Source organism: Perna viridis, chromosome 5 (genome assembly GCF_037379345.1).
Source record: "Perna viridis isolate PV_CMFRI_1.1 ecotype Kerala chromosome 5, ASM3737934v1, whole genome shotgun sequence".
NCBI lineage: Eukaryota > Metazoa > Mollusca > Bivalvia > Mytilida > Mytilidae > Perna > Perna viridis.
The window spans coordinates 871,260-890,429 of record NC_142449.1 but is presented as its reverse complement, the minus strand read 5'-3'; the positions used below and the strand labels follow the sequence as shown (position 1 = coordinate 890,429).

The 19,170-nt window shown below is 31.4% G+C and overlaps 1 protein-coding gene across 7 annotated transcripts in view; it reads left to right on the top strand.

Moving 5' to 3' along the window:
- The first annotated feature begins 8,194 nt into the window (after window positions 1–8,194).
- Window positions 8,195–19,170, top strand: part of LOC148615519 (uncharacterized) — a 57,996-nt gene continuing 47,020 nt past the window's right edge. For 2 of the 7 annotated variants that reach the window (XM_088581796.1, XM_088581790.1), the window contains exons 1-5: window positions 8,241–8,471; window positions 9,562–9,613; window positions 12,549–12,600; window positions 14,703–16,548; window positions 18,350–18,812. In XM_088581796.1, coding sequence (XP_088437922.1) covers window positions 14,728–16,548; window positions 18,350–18,812 — 2,284 coding nt within the window. In that variant the 5' untranslated portion in view covers window positions 8,241–8,471; window positions 9,562–9,613; window positions 12,549–12,600; window positions 14,703–14,727. Of the gene's footprint in view, window positions 8,472–9,561; window positions 9,614–12,548; window positions 12,601–14,702; window positions 16,549–18,349; window positions 18,813–19,170 lie in introns of all 7 variants that reach the window. The other 5 variants (XM_088581794.1, XM_088581793.1, XM_088581797.1 and 2 more) reach the window with 5 other exon arrangements.

The following is a 19,170-nucleotide window of genomic DNA, read 5'->3' as shown; positions in this document are numbered from 1 at the left end:
GCCTATCATTTGGGTAATTCTCTATTGATATGTTATTATCTTAGCCTTCTATTGGTATAAAAAAAGTTAAAATGTCAAATATACACCCTTACCCCACCAAAAAAGTTAAAATATATACCCTTACCCCACCAAAAATGAAAAAAACTACATTATATAGGTTAAGGCTTATTTTTTTTGGTATTTTCTGTTTAGTAGCTAGTATCACAATTTATACGTTAGGCACAGGGGTTTGCTCCCATTTTCAAATATGCAGCTGTACTAGTATTCACGTTTGTAAATCCCCTGTGAATGGTGTTCCATTTAATGGACAATTCAATCTGTTTTCTACATCTTGAAACCAATAAAAACTAATTTCCATACAAGAATTTTCAAAGATAATAAAAAAGTAACCTAGTCCTAAAAAATACATTCACAGCCAACTTGTATCCCACACATTAAAAAGATGAATCCCAACCTATCTGCTAAATTCAAGGTGCTGGGCTTTATGTGATTTATATTGAATTATTCCAAATTCGACAAATAAATCCAGTCTTATTGAGTTTCAATTCTTCATACATATAAAATGAGCTAAATCAATGTATATGTGATGTTATAACCTGTCAAGTTCTCTATTTTATATGTGTGCAGTAAACCTGTCTTCAATCTTGTTTTTTTCTGGATGAAGTAAAATGGTTAAGGTACAGTTTGAGTGAATGTTGGAGTATGCATTTTTTTTTTAGATTTTCTAAGTCCAGGGACTTTAATATACACTCCCTAGACTTAGTGGATGCTTTATTGCCTATCAATGGTCATCAATTTACTACATATTTATATGCCCTCTTTGATCTTTTTAATATTATATACCTCAGCCTGGATGTCAACGTATCTTATGATAATAAATTAAGGACTCAAAGAAACACAAGTTGCTTATTTTTTATGTGTAATATGGTACCGTGTCATTGTATCGAAACTAAATTACTTACAGTTTTCTGTCTTTTTTGTTTCTAAATACATAAAATATCAATTGCTAAAAATTACCCTGTTTCCTTTGTATAATGTACCAATCTCATTAAACATCTAATTTTGAGCAAGGGGCTTTCTTACTTGTGGTATTCTCCATTAATATTAATACAATGGTCATTGCTCATAAAAGGGAAATATCATTTAATAATAAGGCAGGAGTCTTATTTACAAATAAATTGATAAAACGAGAACAAGAAGACGTTGATTCTCTGTCAGCGTGGTTAAAGGCCGTGAGATCTTTAATTTTGAAACAAATGAAAGATTTAAGTAGGTCAATGAGTGCCAAGGCTACATCGGTTTTCAAAGACCTCGATGTAACATTGTCTACTATACATGACAAATATGTTGTCGTACCAGCAGACAAAGCCCTAAACAACATTGTTTTTGTCTGCAAGAAGTTTTACATCCAATGTTTATTATCAGAGGTAGACAGAAAATAATAGCAGTGATAAGACCTATACTGCTACCACACTCTCCAAAGAAGAGATTGTGGAAAACCAAAAGTCTGCTATCCTCTTTTGGTCTCTCTATCAAGTACGATGTTTGTGATTTACCGTCTATGTACTGGATTCCTAAACTCAACAAGAATCCATACAAACTAAGTTTCATAGCTGGATCTTCAAAATGTACCACCAAATCTCTTTCAACTCACAACTGTCAAAGAGGATCTGCAATCCTACCACAACACTTGTTATTCCCATAGTGGTATTAATTCAATGTGGATCATAAAAAATTCGAAAGATTTTTGGAGACAATCAGTTCAAGACTATTATCAGAATACAATAGCATTTAAACCTATGATTTTTCAAAACCATATACTTCTATTCTCCATACTCAGTTAAAATCCCGACTTAAAAACATTATAAATCGTTGTTTTTCCAAAAAAGATGGTACACCTAGATACAAATATATAGTTCTTGGTAGAGATTCCTCATATTTTGTAAGAAATAGTTCCAAATCATCTTCCAAATATACAGAAGATGTTTACAAAATGCTGGAATTTTTAATCTACAACATATTTGTCCAGTTTGGTGGACGTGTTTTTCAACAAACGGTCGGCATTCCAGTGGGGACAAATTGTGCTCCTTTACTTGCTGACCTATTCCTTCACTCTTATGAGGCTGACTTTATAGCTGATCTGATCCGAAAGAAAGAATATCGTTTGGCTAGACTTTAATCTCAGTTTCCGCTATATAGATGACGTATTATCTTTAAACAATCCTGATTTCGGGAATTTGATACATCGCATCTACCCCCAAAGAACTTGAGATAAAGGATACTACAGACACTGTGAAGTCAGCCTCATATCTTGACCTACACTTAGAAATCGATAGTAAAGGAAAACTATTGACCAAACTTAACGACAAACGTGATGACTTTTCATTCAAAATTGTCAACTTTCCTTTTATCAGTGGCAACATCCTTTCAACACCTGTGAATGGAGTGTTCATATCACAACTCATGCGTCATGCCAGAGCTTGCCGAAACTACGTAGACTTTTTGTATTGCGCTTGAACTCTAACAAATAGGCTTCTGGAACAGGGTTATGTTGCTTCAAGATTGAAGTCATCACTACAGAAGTTTTATGGTCGTCATCATGAACTCATGGATCGTTATGGTGTATAAATGTGCACCATGAAAACTGATTTATTCAACGGGTCATGGTTTTCCTTTCCTCGTTTGTCTACCCCGGACTTGACTTTTTATGAGCAACTCGGCGGGTGTTTCTAGAAAAGCAGAGGACGTTTACCCGACCGGTGCACCTGGTTCATGCTCCCAGTTTTTAGTGGAGTCCGAGTTGGTCATTTGCTTTTGTTACCTTGCATGTGTGATTTTAGTTACTTTATGTTCTTTGTGTGTGTCTGTTTTCCATGTCTGGTCTTTGTCCTGGATTACATTCTTTTGATTACCGCTATAACCTTGGTTCCCTTGATTACTCTTTCAATTAGCTATTTTTATATGCCTGAGGATAATTTATTCTACTGAAGCAGGCTAAAATGGTGGACTTTCTGGTTGACAAGTTTTTGTTGAATTTAGAAGACAGATGTTTCAGCAGACCATTAGCATACCTGCAGAACAAATTGCACTCCTATATTCGTATGAAATGGGATTTTTACCAGGGTTACTACAGTAAAAAAAAAGAGAAACAAGTAACCCAGTCCTTCGACCCCAGTCTGTTGTATAGATGATGTCTCTTATTAAAAGCTTTAAGATAGATAAGATAAGATATGTTTATTGTACTATAAAGGCCTCCAGCCCACGGTACCAATTTACAATAAGTAATTAATAATTTGTGCCAACTACATCATTTGAACAATATTTAACACAACATATTATACAATAGCTTTATAAGCTCATACAGACATTACACATAACAATATTTATGTTTGCAAAAAAAAATATAAAAAAAATAAAAACATAATACAAGATATCAAATTGACAAGTATTTTCAAATTGACAGCATTTCTTCTCGAACTAACAATGCCTTTTTTATATAAATTGCCAGATTTCTTAAAATGTTCACATCTTTTGACTTGAACAAAGTTACAAGTTTCTCTGTACACACATGGTTTTGACACCAAGAAGGTAAAAAACATTTTCGAATATCAGCTAGCATTGGACATATTAAAACAAAATGATATTCATCTTCTACCACTTGATAATTACATAATTGGCAAAGCCTATTTTCACGTGGTTTGTTTTCATGTCTACCTTTTTCTATGGCAAGTTTATGATTTGAACATAAAATAGAATATATATACCAACGTAGATTATACGACAACTTTTGAATGTTTTCATTTACATATATTCCATCTTTAACTTTTGTATAAAACTCACATTTAGAGGAATTTGATAAATATTCTGACCAATTCTGCAAACATACATCTTTAAGCCTCTGTTTAAAAATCTCAAAAAATAATACTTCATTTTCTACACTTTGATTTTCCCATACTTCACCAAAACCATACATAAATAATACAGTTTGTATTTTTGTACACCAGTTTTTACGCCCATTACTGTTTGCTTCATACATCATTTTATAACACAATTGAGGCAATCGGTTGGATTCAAGTCGTTGTAAACGTAAAAAGTACTTTATAGGTCTGCACAGATAATTTGTGAAAAGTTCGTAACGACCACAATCACCTCTAGCTATATTATTGTTCGTTTTCATACCAATTCCTAATAATCATTTACAGAATTTATTCTGTACTGCTTCAATGTCATTTACTTTGTCCAAACCCCATATTTCTGCACCATAGTATAATATTGGGGCAGCCATAGAATCAAACAGTTTAAATCCAATGTTCATATCTTTACAATTAAGCTTACATAAGCAATGTTTAATAATATTTAAAGCCTTCTCACATTGGTTAGTTAAAGTTCTACAGCAAACGGTCCATTTAAGACGATTTGAGAACACGATTCCGAGATATTTATAATAGCTTACAACTTTGAGAAGTTCATCTTTATAATACTACTTTTCATTTTTCGACAGAACACCTCCATTTTTAAATACAACTATATTAGACTTGTCCATGTTTATAGTCATGTTCCATTTATCACAATATGATGCTAGACAGTTCAAACATCTCTGAAGATCAATACCCGTATCGGCTATAAGCACAAGGTCGTCAGCAAAGAGTAACAACATTAAATCATGAAAGTCTTTATGAATAAATATTCCATTACCACCATTTGACTCCATCTCACTAGCGAGTTCTTAATGTACATCGCAAACAGCTAAGGGCTCAAAACACAACCTTGCCTCACACCAGTATCACAACTGAAACTATTGCTTAAACCATTTGTACTTTTAACCCTTGCTTTAACAGTTCTATATATATTTTGTAAAAGTCTTATCATATTTCCATGTAAATTCTTGTTTATCAATAAATAAAACAGTTTTGATCTATTAATACAATCGAACGCTTTGGAAAAGTCTATAAAAGCACAGTACAATACACCTCTCTTTTTTGATAAATATTTCATGATAATACTTGTAAGAATAAATATATCATCAATAGTGGAATAGCCACTTCGAAAACCTGCTTGTTCTTCAGCAATATTTTCATTTAATTCTGACCATAATGTAAGACGTTTGGTTATTACACCCATAAATATTTTACATAAGACACATAGTAAAGAAATACCTCTGTAATTTCCACGATAATTTTTATCACCCTTTTTATATAAAGGAATGATAATAGCAGTGACCCAGCTTTCTGGGAAGTCACCAGTTTGTAAAATTTTATTAAACAATTTTAAAAGTACAGGTAACATTCTAGTAGACAAACACTTGTACAATTCGCTAGGTATATCATCATCACCAGGTGACTTATTGTTTTTCAGCTTTTTTAATTCACATATAATTTCATCTTCAGTAATGTCATTGTCTAAGAAAGATAACTCTTCGTCACATAATTGACAATTATTGTCATGATTGTTCACAAAAAAATTTACAAAGTCTGAAAAATCAATATCTTTATCTGTAGTATTTGGATTTAACAGATCATTAAAATATTGTTTCCACTCAACACAAGAAATATCAGTTTCAGATTTACCTTGAAAATTTACATATAACTTTACAAGTTTCCAAAATTTACATGCATCATTACTAGAAGCTGCACTAATAATTTCTTCTTTCTTGTGTTGTTTTTTATCTTTTTGTTTTACATCACATAATTTTTGAAAATGTTGATCTGTTTCTATGTACTCAGATAATATCTTTTTATCATAAGTAGCCCTAAAATCATTTAGAAGTTTACATTTTCTAATCTTTAAGCCTTGACATTCTTTATCAAACCAATCAGGCTGATTACACATCTTTTTACCACCTTTGTTAATACATAACAAACCAGCTTTTTTACAAATGTTTTGCAAAAGACTTGTTAAACAATTGACACTCTCATTTACATCTACATCAAGTAAATCTAATAGATTTGAAACTGCTTCTGCAGATTCAGTATCATCATAAAGCTCCTTACAAAATTGGCTTTTATTTACATTCCATCTGAATCTTATCAACTCATCTGTGTTCTCTGTGCATGTTTTCATGCTTTCATTACAAAAAAGTTTTAAAGCACAAGACATAGGAAAATGCTTAGATAAATCACAATTTAAAACTGACATATTTGTGACTCTTTTGAACAAACTAGTGCTAGTTATAATATAGTCTATTGTACTAGCTCCATTTGAATAAACATAAGTATAATTGCCATCTATATCACCATTATTTCGACCATTTATAATACACAAATCATACATACTACATAAATCAATTAAAGATTTACCAAAAGTGTTCACAATTTTGTCTTTGTTTTTACGTTTGGGCATGTTTGATTCTTCGTTTATGCCATTACCAAAAATATATTGAAGACCAGGATTATAATTGTCATTGTCTTCAGATGCAAATTCAAATATTTCTGCTGTTCGAGCGTTAAAGTCACCAGCTAAAATAATTTCTATATCACCATACATAGTATGAATTTCAAATAATACATCTTCAATAATAGTTATACCATTATCTGTATTTTGGTAATTATAAAAAATTGAGTTTTCAGGTGGGATGTACAAAAATAGAAAAATAACATCATTTTTTCCCATTTGACAATGTAGAATAATCATGTCTGAATATTTTTTAAGTATTTGTTTGATTTTTACATAGTTTAAAAGTGACTTCTTTACCAGCACAAGTAAACCACCTGAAGCTTTACCATAAGTCTGATTATCTACATTGCGAAAATTTTCGAAACATTCAAATTCAGGAAAAACAGTTATAAATTCACCTTCAAACTTTTGGAATGTTTCTATAAAGCAAATAATATCATGTGACACAAGTATTTGGTCAATTGAGTTACGATCTCTATAAAGCTTTGTCTTTAAACTCTCAATATTCCATGAAACAATATTAATAACATTTATACAGGGTTCAGTAACAGAAAATTAAAAGCTTTATTTGGGTTATTTACATCTGATCTACTCAAATGAACTTGATATTAAAGAGACAACTTAAACACATTCTTCTGCTTCACACCTAGAAATTAATTTTAAAATAGATTATATAGTGCGTTTGAAATCAAAACTGTATGACGAACGTAATGATTCCGACTTTCCCTGTGTAAATTTCCCATTTCTTATTGGCAATATACCTACACAAGCTTAAAGAGAAAATACACTTTTCACAGTTGATCCGTTATTGTTGAGTATGTGATATGTACACGGACTTTCATTGTGAAGTACAGATACTGTCAACTAAGCTTCAAAGTCAGGGATATGTTCATCCGGTGTTGATATCATCACTACAGAAGTTTTACGGGTGGCATCACAATTTAATTGACTGATATGAAGTTTCTTTCTCACGGAGACAAGATATCTCCATGTAGAATTACGTGTGCGTTTTACAAGATTGAGAACCCACCGAAATTGACACTCAATAGCTAGATTGATACACTATCGAATGAGCAACATAGCTAGGTCTTATTACTAAAATCAGTGCAGATACATTTTCTCTATTGCAATCTGTAATCACACGACCATGCATCATGTAAGGACGTTGGAACTTTAAAAGGTGGTGAGAGATACATTTCGATTTCCTTAAAAAAAAAATAGAAATAAGTTCTCGATAGTGGGAGTAGTTGACTTGCTTATGGTTTATAAAGTTCAAGATCAATAAAACGTCTAGTTGTCTACTGTATTAATGTGATTTTTTATCCCTAGAAATTCTGTTAAAAGCTCAACAGAGCATATGTTGTCTTATTATTTGTACCTAATCTAAATGAAGTTTTCGTATTCGTATTTGTATCATTTAGATTTAATTTGCCTATATTTGGATAAAATTTCACCATTTCAAATATAATTGTGTTAAACTTTGTTAAATGAATTAAATCATAGCTCTCTGGTTATAATTATTAAAGTGCTGAAAATACTTCTTAGTGTGATGACTTTATCACTTCATCTTCTGTTTCATTTGTAATTGTATTTATTCTGTTTGCTCTGTTTCCTGTTTTCAAGTTTAGGCCAAGTGCTTAGATTTTGATGTTAGACAAAATAGTTTTAACTCGATTAAAAATTCATAGGTTGTTTCGATTTGGCGAGAACTAAAATTATCGAATTTGAAATACCATGTTTTAGCAACTTCTTAAATCGGTAAACTTCGGGGGTTATCTTATATCTGTAATGATAAGAACAAAGCGAGAGAAGTAACGAAAGATTATTTGTTTCCAAAAAAAAAAAAAAAAAAAACGTGAGGGAAAGTGAAACTTAGTTTAAAGATTTCCACATTAACAAGTAGTAAAACTACTTTTCGCTGCAAAAGTGCAGATTACTGAAACTTGTTAGTTGTTGATCTATTCAGGGATTTATATTACACTCCCTGATCTATTTCAGTAATAGTACAGACTACAGTAAATGTTTGCATACACTCCTGGAAACACGCGATTCACGATTTTGGCCAAATAGCCGAAAGGGTACGCAAAAACAAGCATTTGATAAAACTGTATATGTATCAGTGTATACATTGTCTTTTGGCTAATTTCTTATTGGATTGCTTGATAAGTCAAATGTAAACATGTAATTTAATTTTCGATTTTGGCCCATAAATAAACAATTTTCCCCATTTAATTTTTTAAACCTCATTTATTTTGTGTTAGAAACATTTGCTGTGTCAAAATTTAAAATTTCAAGCATTCTTTTCTTAATTGGACAACTAAAGTGTCATCTCAACTGCTTTCGTATCTTCTTTTTTCTTGTAAGAGATGTATGTGCATTGTAATAAACTGCATTAAGCTCTGACCCTTGTAGCAATTTATTTCATATTTGACACTAGAGTGTTATCTTGATGTTTACATATTTTTATCTACTAATATTATATTGTTTAAAGTGCTCAACAACTAGGTAGCAATATTTTACTAATATTTTATCACTTGCATACACGAAGTGGGAGCCCTCCCTTAAAAAAAAATTTCAAAGCCACAGATTTGCTGTTTTTTTTTGTTTGTTATCATGACATATTGTCTTGCAATAGACCTTATTTGAACCTAATTCCAATATCTCTGTGGCGATATCTTGTGACATCTCATCCCATGAAGGATGACACGAGACACACAATGTTTCTCTAAGTTACAATGATAGTTACTTAATTGTTTTTAATCACAGGTTCAAGATCAGTTTGTTTTGACAAGAATGAAATAATTTAGTACGATTAAAAAAAGACAGAAGATACTTCCTAGTACCAAATGTGGCTAAATATCCCGCAGGCACTTAAGTGTGAAAATGTTGATTTTTTTTTATAAAATATTTGGAGGCTCTTACTTAACACCTATGCAGTTGTTGATTCAGATGTGTACATTTTGCACATGTAATAGTGATGAAATTGAAAGTAAAAACAGATTTTTAATTTTTCAAAAGTTGCATAGATAATTTACTTCCTGGAAATACTGCATAAATTTACTTAATTTCATACATCAGTCAGACAATCTAATTTCTTAATAATTGAAAACTGAAAGCAGATATGAATATAGTAAATAGCAGTCAGAAGTTATAATTTGTTGATTTTAGACTTAGATGAGACAGAAGGAATAAGGTAGATGGATTAACAGATGAATTACAGGTATGGTCCATAACATTAACACCAAGGAAGTGTTATAGCACATTTATATGTTCACAAAATGATATATTATCTAAATTATCAATGTCTGACATGGCAATGCAAAATGTAGGACAAAAATCAAAATTTTGTATTATTTGAAAATGATTTTTTAATATTACAAAATCATTTTTTTAATATTAGAAGGTATTTTTTAATATTAGAAATTCATTTTAAAGTATTAAAAATTCATTTTCTTATATTCTAAATTCCTAATTTAGTAATATTACAAATTGAATTTTTAATATTAGTAAATGAATTTGTAATATTAAAAAGCACTTTGCAATATTGCAAAATCAGTCACATTTTTAATATTACAAAAAAAATTTCTGATGTTAAAAAATATTAATTTCTAATATTAAAAATCGTTTTTGATATTAGAAATTTAATTGGATTTTTAATATTAAAAAAGGGTTTTGTCACATTAGAAATGAAATTTGTAATATTAGAAAATGAATTTATAATATTAGTAAATAAATTTGTAATATTAAAAAATCATTTTTTAATATTAGAAACACTTATTTTGTATTATTAGAAAACAAACTTTTTTGATATTACAAAGTCATGTTTAGCTCACCTGGGCAAAGGCCAATTGAGCTTATGCCATCACTTGGCGTCTGTCGTCGTCATCGTTGTTGTGGACAAATTTTAAAAAATCTTCTCCTCTGAAACTACTGGGCTGACAGGTTTTAAACTTGGCATGATTGTACCTTAGGGTGTTCAGAACAAATTGAATGTTGGGATTTTTGATCCATTAAAAACATGGCTGCTGTTACTAAAAGTAGAACATACATGTAGGGGTCAGATTGCAGGTTTTTGCAAATAACTCAAAAACCGTTGCCTTTAGCAAAAACCACTAATTCCACTTCCCATAGGCTTCTATGCTAATTTCACAATATTCAATGGCTTCTCTGGACTTTACCTTAACTTTAACCTGCAGAGGACTATATATCAGCATGATTCTACATATGTCAGCTCACAATCCTCAGAATGGCATGTGGGGTTAGCAGACTTGCAGTGCAGTACTGGTCACCGGAAGTGAAGTGTCTATAAATAGCATGGGAAATCCCAGTGTTTTCACAAGATAGGGGTATATTTAGAAATCATTATGGAGATTAGGCTTCACATCACAAGAAGCAAAATGCACCTATAAAATGTACAGAAATGTTTTTCCTTTCAGAAACTGTTTAAATTTTTTAAATGAGATGAGAACTTTTTTCACAGCACTATGAGGAACAGGGGTAATTTCTGCGTAGGACTATTTTTGCGTACGTTCCAAATGCTCATTGGTTGAATTGGTGGTCTGTAACCTAAAGGGTCACTTTCTGTCTTAGAAAAAATATATAACTATACAAGTATCTTCCTATACACATACTGCATGCATTTGCAAAGTTTCAGTGAAATGTGACAAGCACTTTTTTAAATATTTGATTTTTAAATATAGGGTAACCAAGTTGCGCGAGCAAAAAAGTGACAATATTCTACCATACTTAAATGCATTAAATATTTGCAAAGAACTTTTTCTGACTTTTCAAATAAAAAAAAATCAATCACAACTTGTTTTTTAACAATATTTATAAAGAGATAGCCTTTAAAAGTAGTCATTTTCTGAAAAATTGGTCTATTTTTAAAAATTTATGTCTGACATGCCTCCCCCTTTTTCTTGATCACATGTCAAAAACCCTAAATCTTTAAATTTTCGCAAAAGGTGATATCTTTGGCTTTAAATTTGTAAATACAGTGTTTTCACAATAAAACATGGCAAGTTAAGGGCACCTAAAGCAAAAAAAGTACTCAAAAATGCATTTTCCATGTTGCCATAGGGAAATGCTTATATGTCCTTAACCGCAGTAATGAAAGTGAGTTTTTCCTCATTTCTAATCAAATTTTTGCTCAAATTTACACAAAACTTGATTTCAAGTGCTGATTACCACCATATTTAAGTAAATATAGCCCTCAAAGTTAAATATTTGATATTTTTACTAAGTTTTCTACACTTTTCACAAGATAGGACATAAATTTCAGCCAAAAAGACCAATTTCCCATAATTTGGACCTATAACTTAAAAAATTGCATATTTTGAAGGATTTTTGTAGTGTATTCCTCTCATAGCAAAGTTTACAAGATCTTCAAGTAGTTTAAAGCTATTCCAAGAAACTTATCATTTTTCCATGGCCTCAGCTTAAGGCTAAAAACCACTAATTCCACTTCCCATAGGCTTCTATGCTAATTTCACAATATTCAATGGCTTCTCTGGACTTTACCTTAACTTTAACCTGCAGAGGACTATATATCAGCATGATTCTACATATGTCAGCTCACAATCCTCAGAATGGCATGTGGGGTTAGCAGACTTGCAGTGCAGTACTGGTCACCGGAAGTGAAGTGTCTATAAATAGCATGGGAAATCCCAGTGTTTTCACAAGATAGGGGTATATTTAGAAATCATTATGGAGATTAGGCTTCACATCACAAGAAGCAAAATGCACCTATAAAATGTACAGAAATGTTTTTCCTTTCAGAAACTGTTTAAATTTTTTAAATGAGATGAGAACTTTTTTCACAGCACTATGAGGAACAGGGGTAATTTCTGCGTAGGACTATTTTTGCGTACGTTCCAAATGCTCATTGGTTGAATTGGTGGTCTGTAACCTTAACACCTATGCAGTTGTTGATTCAGATGTGTACATTTTGCACATGTAATAGTGATGAAATTGAAAGTAAAAACAGATTTTTAATTTTTCAAAAGTTGCATAGATAATTTACTTCCTGGAAATACTGCATAAATTTACTTAATTTCATACATCAGTCAGACAATCTAATTTCTTAATAATTGAAAACTGAAAGCAGATATGAATATAGTAAATAGCAGTCAGAAGTTATAATTTGTTGATTTTAGACTTAGATGAGACAGAAGGAATAAGGTAGATGGATTAACAGATGAATTACAGGTATGGTCCATAACATTAACACCAAGGAAGTGTTATAGCACATTTATATGTTCACAAAATGATATATTATCTAAATTATCAATGTCTGACATGGCAATGCAAAATGTAGGACAAAAATCAAAATTTTGTATTATTTGAAAATGATTTTTTAATATTACAAAATCATTTTTTTAATATTAGAAGGTATTTTTTAATATTAGAAATTCATTTTAAAGTATTAAAAATTCATTTTCTTATATTCTAAATTCCTAATTTAGTAATATTACAAATTGAATTTTTAATATTAGTAAATGAATTTGTAATATTAAAAAGCACTTTGCAATATTGCAAAATCAGTCACATTTTTAATATTACAAAAAAAATTTCTGATGTTAAAAAATATTAATTTCTAATATTAAAAATCGTTTTTGATATTAGAAATTTAATTGGATTTTTAATATTAAAAAAGGGTTTTGTCACATTAGAAATGAAATTTGTAATATTAGAAAATGAATTTATAATATTAGTAAATAAATTTGTAATATTAAAAAATCATTTTTTAATATTAGAAACACTTATTTTGTATTATTAGAAAACAAACTTTTTTGATATTACAAAGTCATGTTTAGCTCAATCCATTGCACAGAATTCAGTGAAAGTTGGCATTTATGTTCCTTAGGGTATCCCACACAGAATGACAGTTGGGATCGTTGATTCATGAGAAAACATTGCCGCTGTTACTGAAAATAGAACATAGGGGTCAGATGGCAGTTTTTTGCAAATAAGTCAGAAACCGTTGGCTTTTGCAAATTTGTGTCTGGGTAATATTGTCCATTATCATGGGACGGACTTATGCCAAAATTTTCAAAACGATTGGTCAATTGATGTAGGAGTTACGGCCCCTAAAACAGTTTTTTTGTATTTTCACATATGCAACTTTGAAAATCATCTTCTCAAAATCCATTGCACAGAATTCAATGAAAGTTGGCATATATGTTTCTTAGGGTATACCACACAAATTGACCATTTTGATTGTTGATCCATGAAAAAAACATTGCCGCCATTACTAAAAATAGAACATAGGGGTCAGATGGCAGTTTTTTGCAAATAACTCAAAAACCATTGCCAAATTTCTACCATTGGGTAAAATTGTTAAGCATTATGAGAAGGGCCTATGCTGAAATTTTCATAACCATTCATTGACTAAAGTAGGAGTCATGACCCCTGAAACAGTTTTTGTTGTTTTTTTTTTTTCACATGAACAGCTTTGAAAATATTCTTCTCTAAAACCATTTAAGATCATTGAATAATAATAAGCATAATAATTCTTTAGTGTATTGTGCTCAAAATGACTGTTGTGATTTTTAATCCGTGAATAGATATGACTGCCTATACTAAAAATGGAACTTATGGGTCATAAGACAGGTTTTTGAAAAAAAATTCCAAAATTGTTGCCTTAAGCAAAATTCTGGTTCAGGTCATGAAAATGCTATGAAAAGCATTTCCTGCATTTGACAATTTAGTTGATTTTAACTTAACCTGTCTCCTTCCTCAAGTTTTTCAAATAAGCAAATGGTTAACCAAGTGAGCGATTCAGGCTCTCTTGAGCCTCTAGTTTAATATCAGGAAATGTTTTTTTTATATTAGAAATTCATTTTGTAAGATTAAAAATTCATTTTCTAATATTACAAATTCCTGATTTAGTAATATTACAAAATATCACACATTTAATAAGGTTGCAAATTGAATTTGTAATATTAGAAAATGAATTTCTAATATTAAAAAATCACTTTGCAATATTGCAAAGTCAGTCACATTTTTTAATATTACAAAATGATTTTAATATTAAAAAATTGTAATTGAATACAACAAATCCATTGTCTAATATTAGAAAATCAATTTTTAATATTGAAAAAATGATTTTTTAATATTAGAAATTCACTTGAATTTTTAATATCAAAAAAAGATTTTTTAATATTAAAAGAGGGTTTTTTAATATTAGAAATCAAATATGTAATATTTTTATGAGACAACCATAGAGAAACATATTATACAAATAAAATATATACTATTGTTTTTGAAAGAATAATTTAAACTTTTCTACATATGTTTGTCTTTTTTAGGTGAAGTACTTATGATAAAATCATAATGCCTTTAATTCCACCAGAAACTGAACAAAAAAGACTGGAGTTAAAGAGAGACCTTTACAGACTTCTTTTGGAACACAAGGATGGCATCCTCAAAATCAATGTTTGGTCACTTCTCATGGGCAGTTCAAACTTAAAACTAAGAAATTCTGAATTCAGAATCGCCAGTATGGATGCAGCCTTTCATCTTTTTAAGGATATGATTTATGAAGAGAATCGTGATGGTAAAGGTTACATTTGTTTAAAACCAAGCTTCTCAGCTGTAAAACTTGATGTACAAACTGACCGTGGACAGACAAGTTCTTTCCCACACCAGACATTTGTGGCTACTCCATGTACAATAGCAGCTCCTTCACTTGATAATACCCAATGGCCTGCATTGGGAGCAGCTGTGCAACCACCCAAGATGGCCACTGATGCATTCTTAGCACAACAGATTTCAGCTGCTTCTAGAGGGCTAATGCCAGGTTACCGCATGCAGCCACAAAGTTTGAGAATGCCAGCACCAAGGTTGATAACTCCAAGTCTTCCTCCTGCACCAGTCCACCAACCCTGTCATGAGATTCTGTCTAGTGATTCTGATGATGACAGCTCAGAATCAGAAGAGATGAATGTTCAACCATCTCAAGGAACAGTGGCTGCAAGTTTAATCAAAATGAGGCTGGTTGATTTGCTTAGAGAAAGTGGTCCTCTCAAACATGGACAGTTGTTAGGGAAGTATGCCAGAAAATACAAGGGGAAATTGACACAGCAAGCTGGGTTGAACTTAGATCAGTTACTTGAACAGTTTTCTGATGCCATTGAAAGAACCAAATTGAATAATAGTAAAGGAACTAATTTATATAGAGTTAAAGAGAGTTACATTCAGTCAAAGTTTAAAGGTCCCCAGTGGGGTCAAGGTGCAGTAAAATCAGAACCCATGAATATTTGGATAGGTGAAGTTCAAGAATCTGTCATTGATCTTACTGATGACAGTCAACCATCAAAGCAGGATTTATCCTCTAATTTTCTCTCATTTGAGATGTCAGGAACTTCCCATGCATCCACATCCAGGCCAAGAACAATTAAACAAGTTGTTGGTTACCCGAGCAACATGAAAACTCCAGTTCCTCCAAAGAAAAACTCTTATTTAGCGTCAGATCTCCTCCCTAATGAACCAGCTTCATACGAAACATTACATGTTATTGCCAAACCTATTAATAAGAAAAGATTTGAAGAGAAGGAGTTACGTGTTGCTCCCATTCGGCGAGTAAATCACTACGCCAAGCCAACTAAAGATCAATTAGATAATGCTGCACAGGAATGTATTGAGATCATTGCTGAATCTGATTCTTATGTCTCTTGTGAAAGGATAGAGAAGTTGTTAATACAAAGATTTCAAGTAGGACACATGAACCACCTGGGAGTTAGATATGTTGACCAGATAGAAACAGTCAATGTACATAATCGTTTGATGGCCAAAGTTAATGCTTATGTACATGCATTTATTAAGGTGAGGTCCATTTGCACTTTACATGAGTTAAAGGAATGTTTGAAAGAATTTGCTCCAGGTAAGAGTGATTTTAACAAGTTAAATATTGGACCCCTCCAGCGAATGCCTGTTATCTATCAAATGTTCAAGTTTCCGACTGATATGGAGGAGATTCCTGACATAACAACACTTGATGTACTGGAACATTTGAGGAACTATCTGACAGAGAAACAGATGTGGATGGCCAGGGTAGATTTAGAAGATTTTATGGAGTATTTAGTAGACAAGTATGAAGCTGATAATGCTTTCCAGCTTGGTGTCAGGATTAGAAGTCTCATTTTAGGTGTACAAGTAAGTACTGACAAATATACATTGTATACTGTAAAACTGTTTGAAAAAAATGGTAAACAATTTTGTGACAAAATAAGTTACTTTTCTAATGTCTTCTCTATCTTTTCTATACTTTTACACAATATAACCAGTAATTCTTGCAGAATGAAATATTTGTGCCATGCATCCTGATGTTGTGTGTTTTATTTTCGTTTTAACCCCTATAATACTGGTGTTTCCCCATCAGCCAGATATATAATTGGTTTATTGGTATGTTGACTGAGATAACATCCCCCCACATACACCCCACTCATCAACCAGAATATGATTTTCAGGTACTCTTATATCCCCTTTTTATCAGTCTTCTTTTTGCAAAATTAAACTGAAGCTTTTTGTATTTTTTTTTTCTGGTCACTTTTTGTACCTCGTTCTAGGCAAAAATCCAATTTTTGGGTTTCTTAAATTACTTCTTACTTCTTTCTACAAAACAAGATAAATTGACATACATTGTATTTAGGTGTCATCAGGCAGCCAAATATCTCCGGTATCCAATTACATGTATATCAAAATTGTTGCAGTAACACTTAGGTGTTTGAGTAAAATGAAAAAACTATACTCTTACCCCTCCGAAAAAAATCTCTTAAATTGACATAATTTTCAATGTCAAAACCCCTAGAGTATTTATGCTTCAGTGAAAAATGGCCTATTTGGTATTTTCTGTTTAGTACTATCTCAGTTGATACTTCTGGACTGCTTTTGATTTTCATAGTCAGAATTTATCTAAAATTGCAAAATGTAGGATTTTCTTTTTTCTCATATTAAAAGTTGCACAAGTTTGATTACAAAAGTTGTTGCTTAACCAAAATGTCTTAAATTTGGTATCATTCAATAGATAATTCAATTGTCTTCATAATAAAACTATGAAAACCTAATTTTCACGAAAGAATTTTCATAATAACTTAATAAATTAAAAATATTACCCCTACCCCCTAGAAAACTGCTCTTAGTATCAAACAAATTTCTCAATCACAGTGTACATTTTGTACCAACAAGCTGAAAAACTCATATTAAGATAATGATGTATCTAACATATCTGATCAATTCAGATGCAGAACCTTTTAATCTGGTTGCAATTAGCCATTTAGGTCACACTTTCAATTGATTTTAGTTTGTGGCATGTGTGAATGTGTTACAACATACCTTACATGAATGGGCATAAATTTGCATATTAGGATTGATAACTCTGTAGTACTAGATCCAATAATATTTTTACCAGTAAAGAATTTTGTAAATATGTTTTCTATAGTTTATATATTTTAACAGTTTCAAAGTTGCATATTCAGATAAGGATGAAACAAGGAAGAAGGATTTTATATAACATTGTCATATTCATTCATGAAATTGATAGCAGCGTGTTTCAATGATCGGTATCTTCGTCAATCGATTGCTGGTTTGACTATAAAAGTCCTTGAATGGCAGCTTTTGGTTTCCTAAGTCATGTGATTGCAGTTTACACCAATTACGAATGTAATTAACGTATTGTAATCAAATCATTTTTCAGCGTAAGGTCCCAAGCTCAAGCCTTGAAAGTTTGAGCTGACGACTTTATGAAAATAAAAATATAGACATTATATAATCTGAAAAATACTATAAATAAACAAATATTTATTCTTCCATTGGCAAAACCTCTCTCAAGAGGCCACCTCTATTATGTGGCCAGATTTGGATTGAAGCATGGGTGGCCACATAATAGAGGGACTACTGTAGTGCATTGTGAACTTGAATTTTCATGCCGAAATCTGTTTAATTATTTATGATTTAGGTGCTGAAGAAGGCCCAGAGAGATATTGGATCAACTACACGAGCATTGACTGAAGGATTTAAGGAACGTTTGAAAAAAGACATTGAGAATGTGTTTCAGAAGTTTAAAATGACTGTGATGCACACTTCATCAGATGCTCAGTGGGAAGTTAGAAACCACTACTTAAAACTTTCCCCAGAGATTGCTATCATGGAGATCTTCCAGAAGTTTAATTTGATAATGTCAATTGTAATGGATGATGCTCAAAGCCAAAAACAGAAGAGACAGCAACACAAGTTAAAGTCAACTATAGACAGTTTTTTAGAGCTGATTAGAGACAATGTTTTGGGTAGAAATTTGTTCCATTTAGCTATTTGTGTTAGTAATTCCGTATTGGAAGAATCTGCCATGGAGCTGCTAGCTCCTCCTGAGAAGGAAAACATTGTGGATATTACCACAGAAGAAAAAGTAAAACCACCAAAAGGTAAACATCTGTCAGCAACATCTTGGTGAATCATGTGATTTCTCTTTCTTTACAACAGTTATTTTCACATGTAACTGAAACTAGTATCCTGTATAAAATTAGTAAGAGAGTAATGTCTTACTTTCTCCTTTTTATAAAGGTTGGACCTTGGATATATTTCAGTTCAATGTTTTGGCACTAGGTCTCATAACTAGTAAACTGAAACTTTGGATATTCAAAAATTTGTGGAAACTGATATTGTTGGTAAGGGTGAGCTTTATGGCAAAAGTCTCTAAATTATTTATTTCATATATATTTTTACTGACAGCTGGATACAGGGGATCTCTTGAATTGATCAGAACAGATTAACCAATAATCC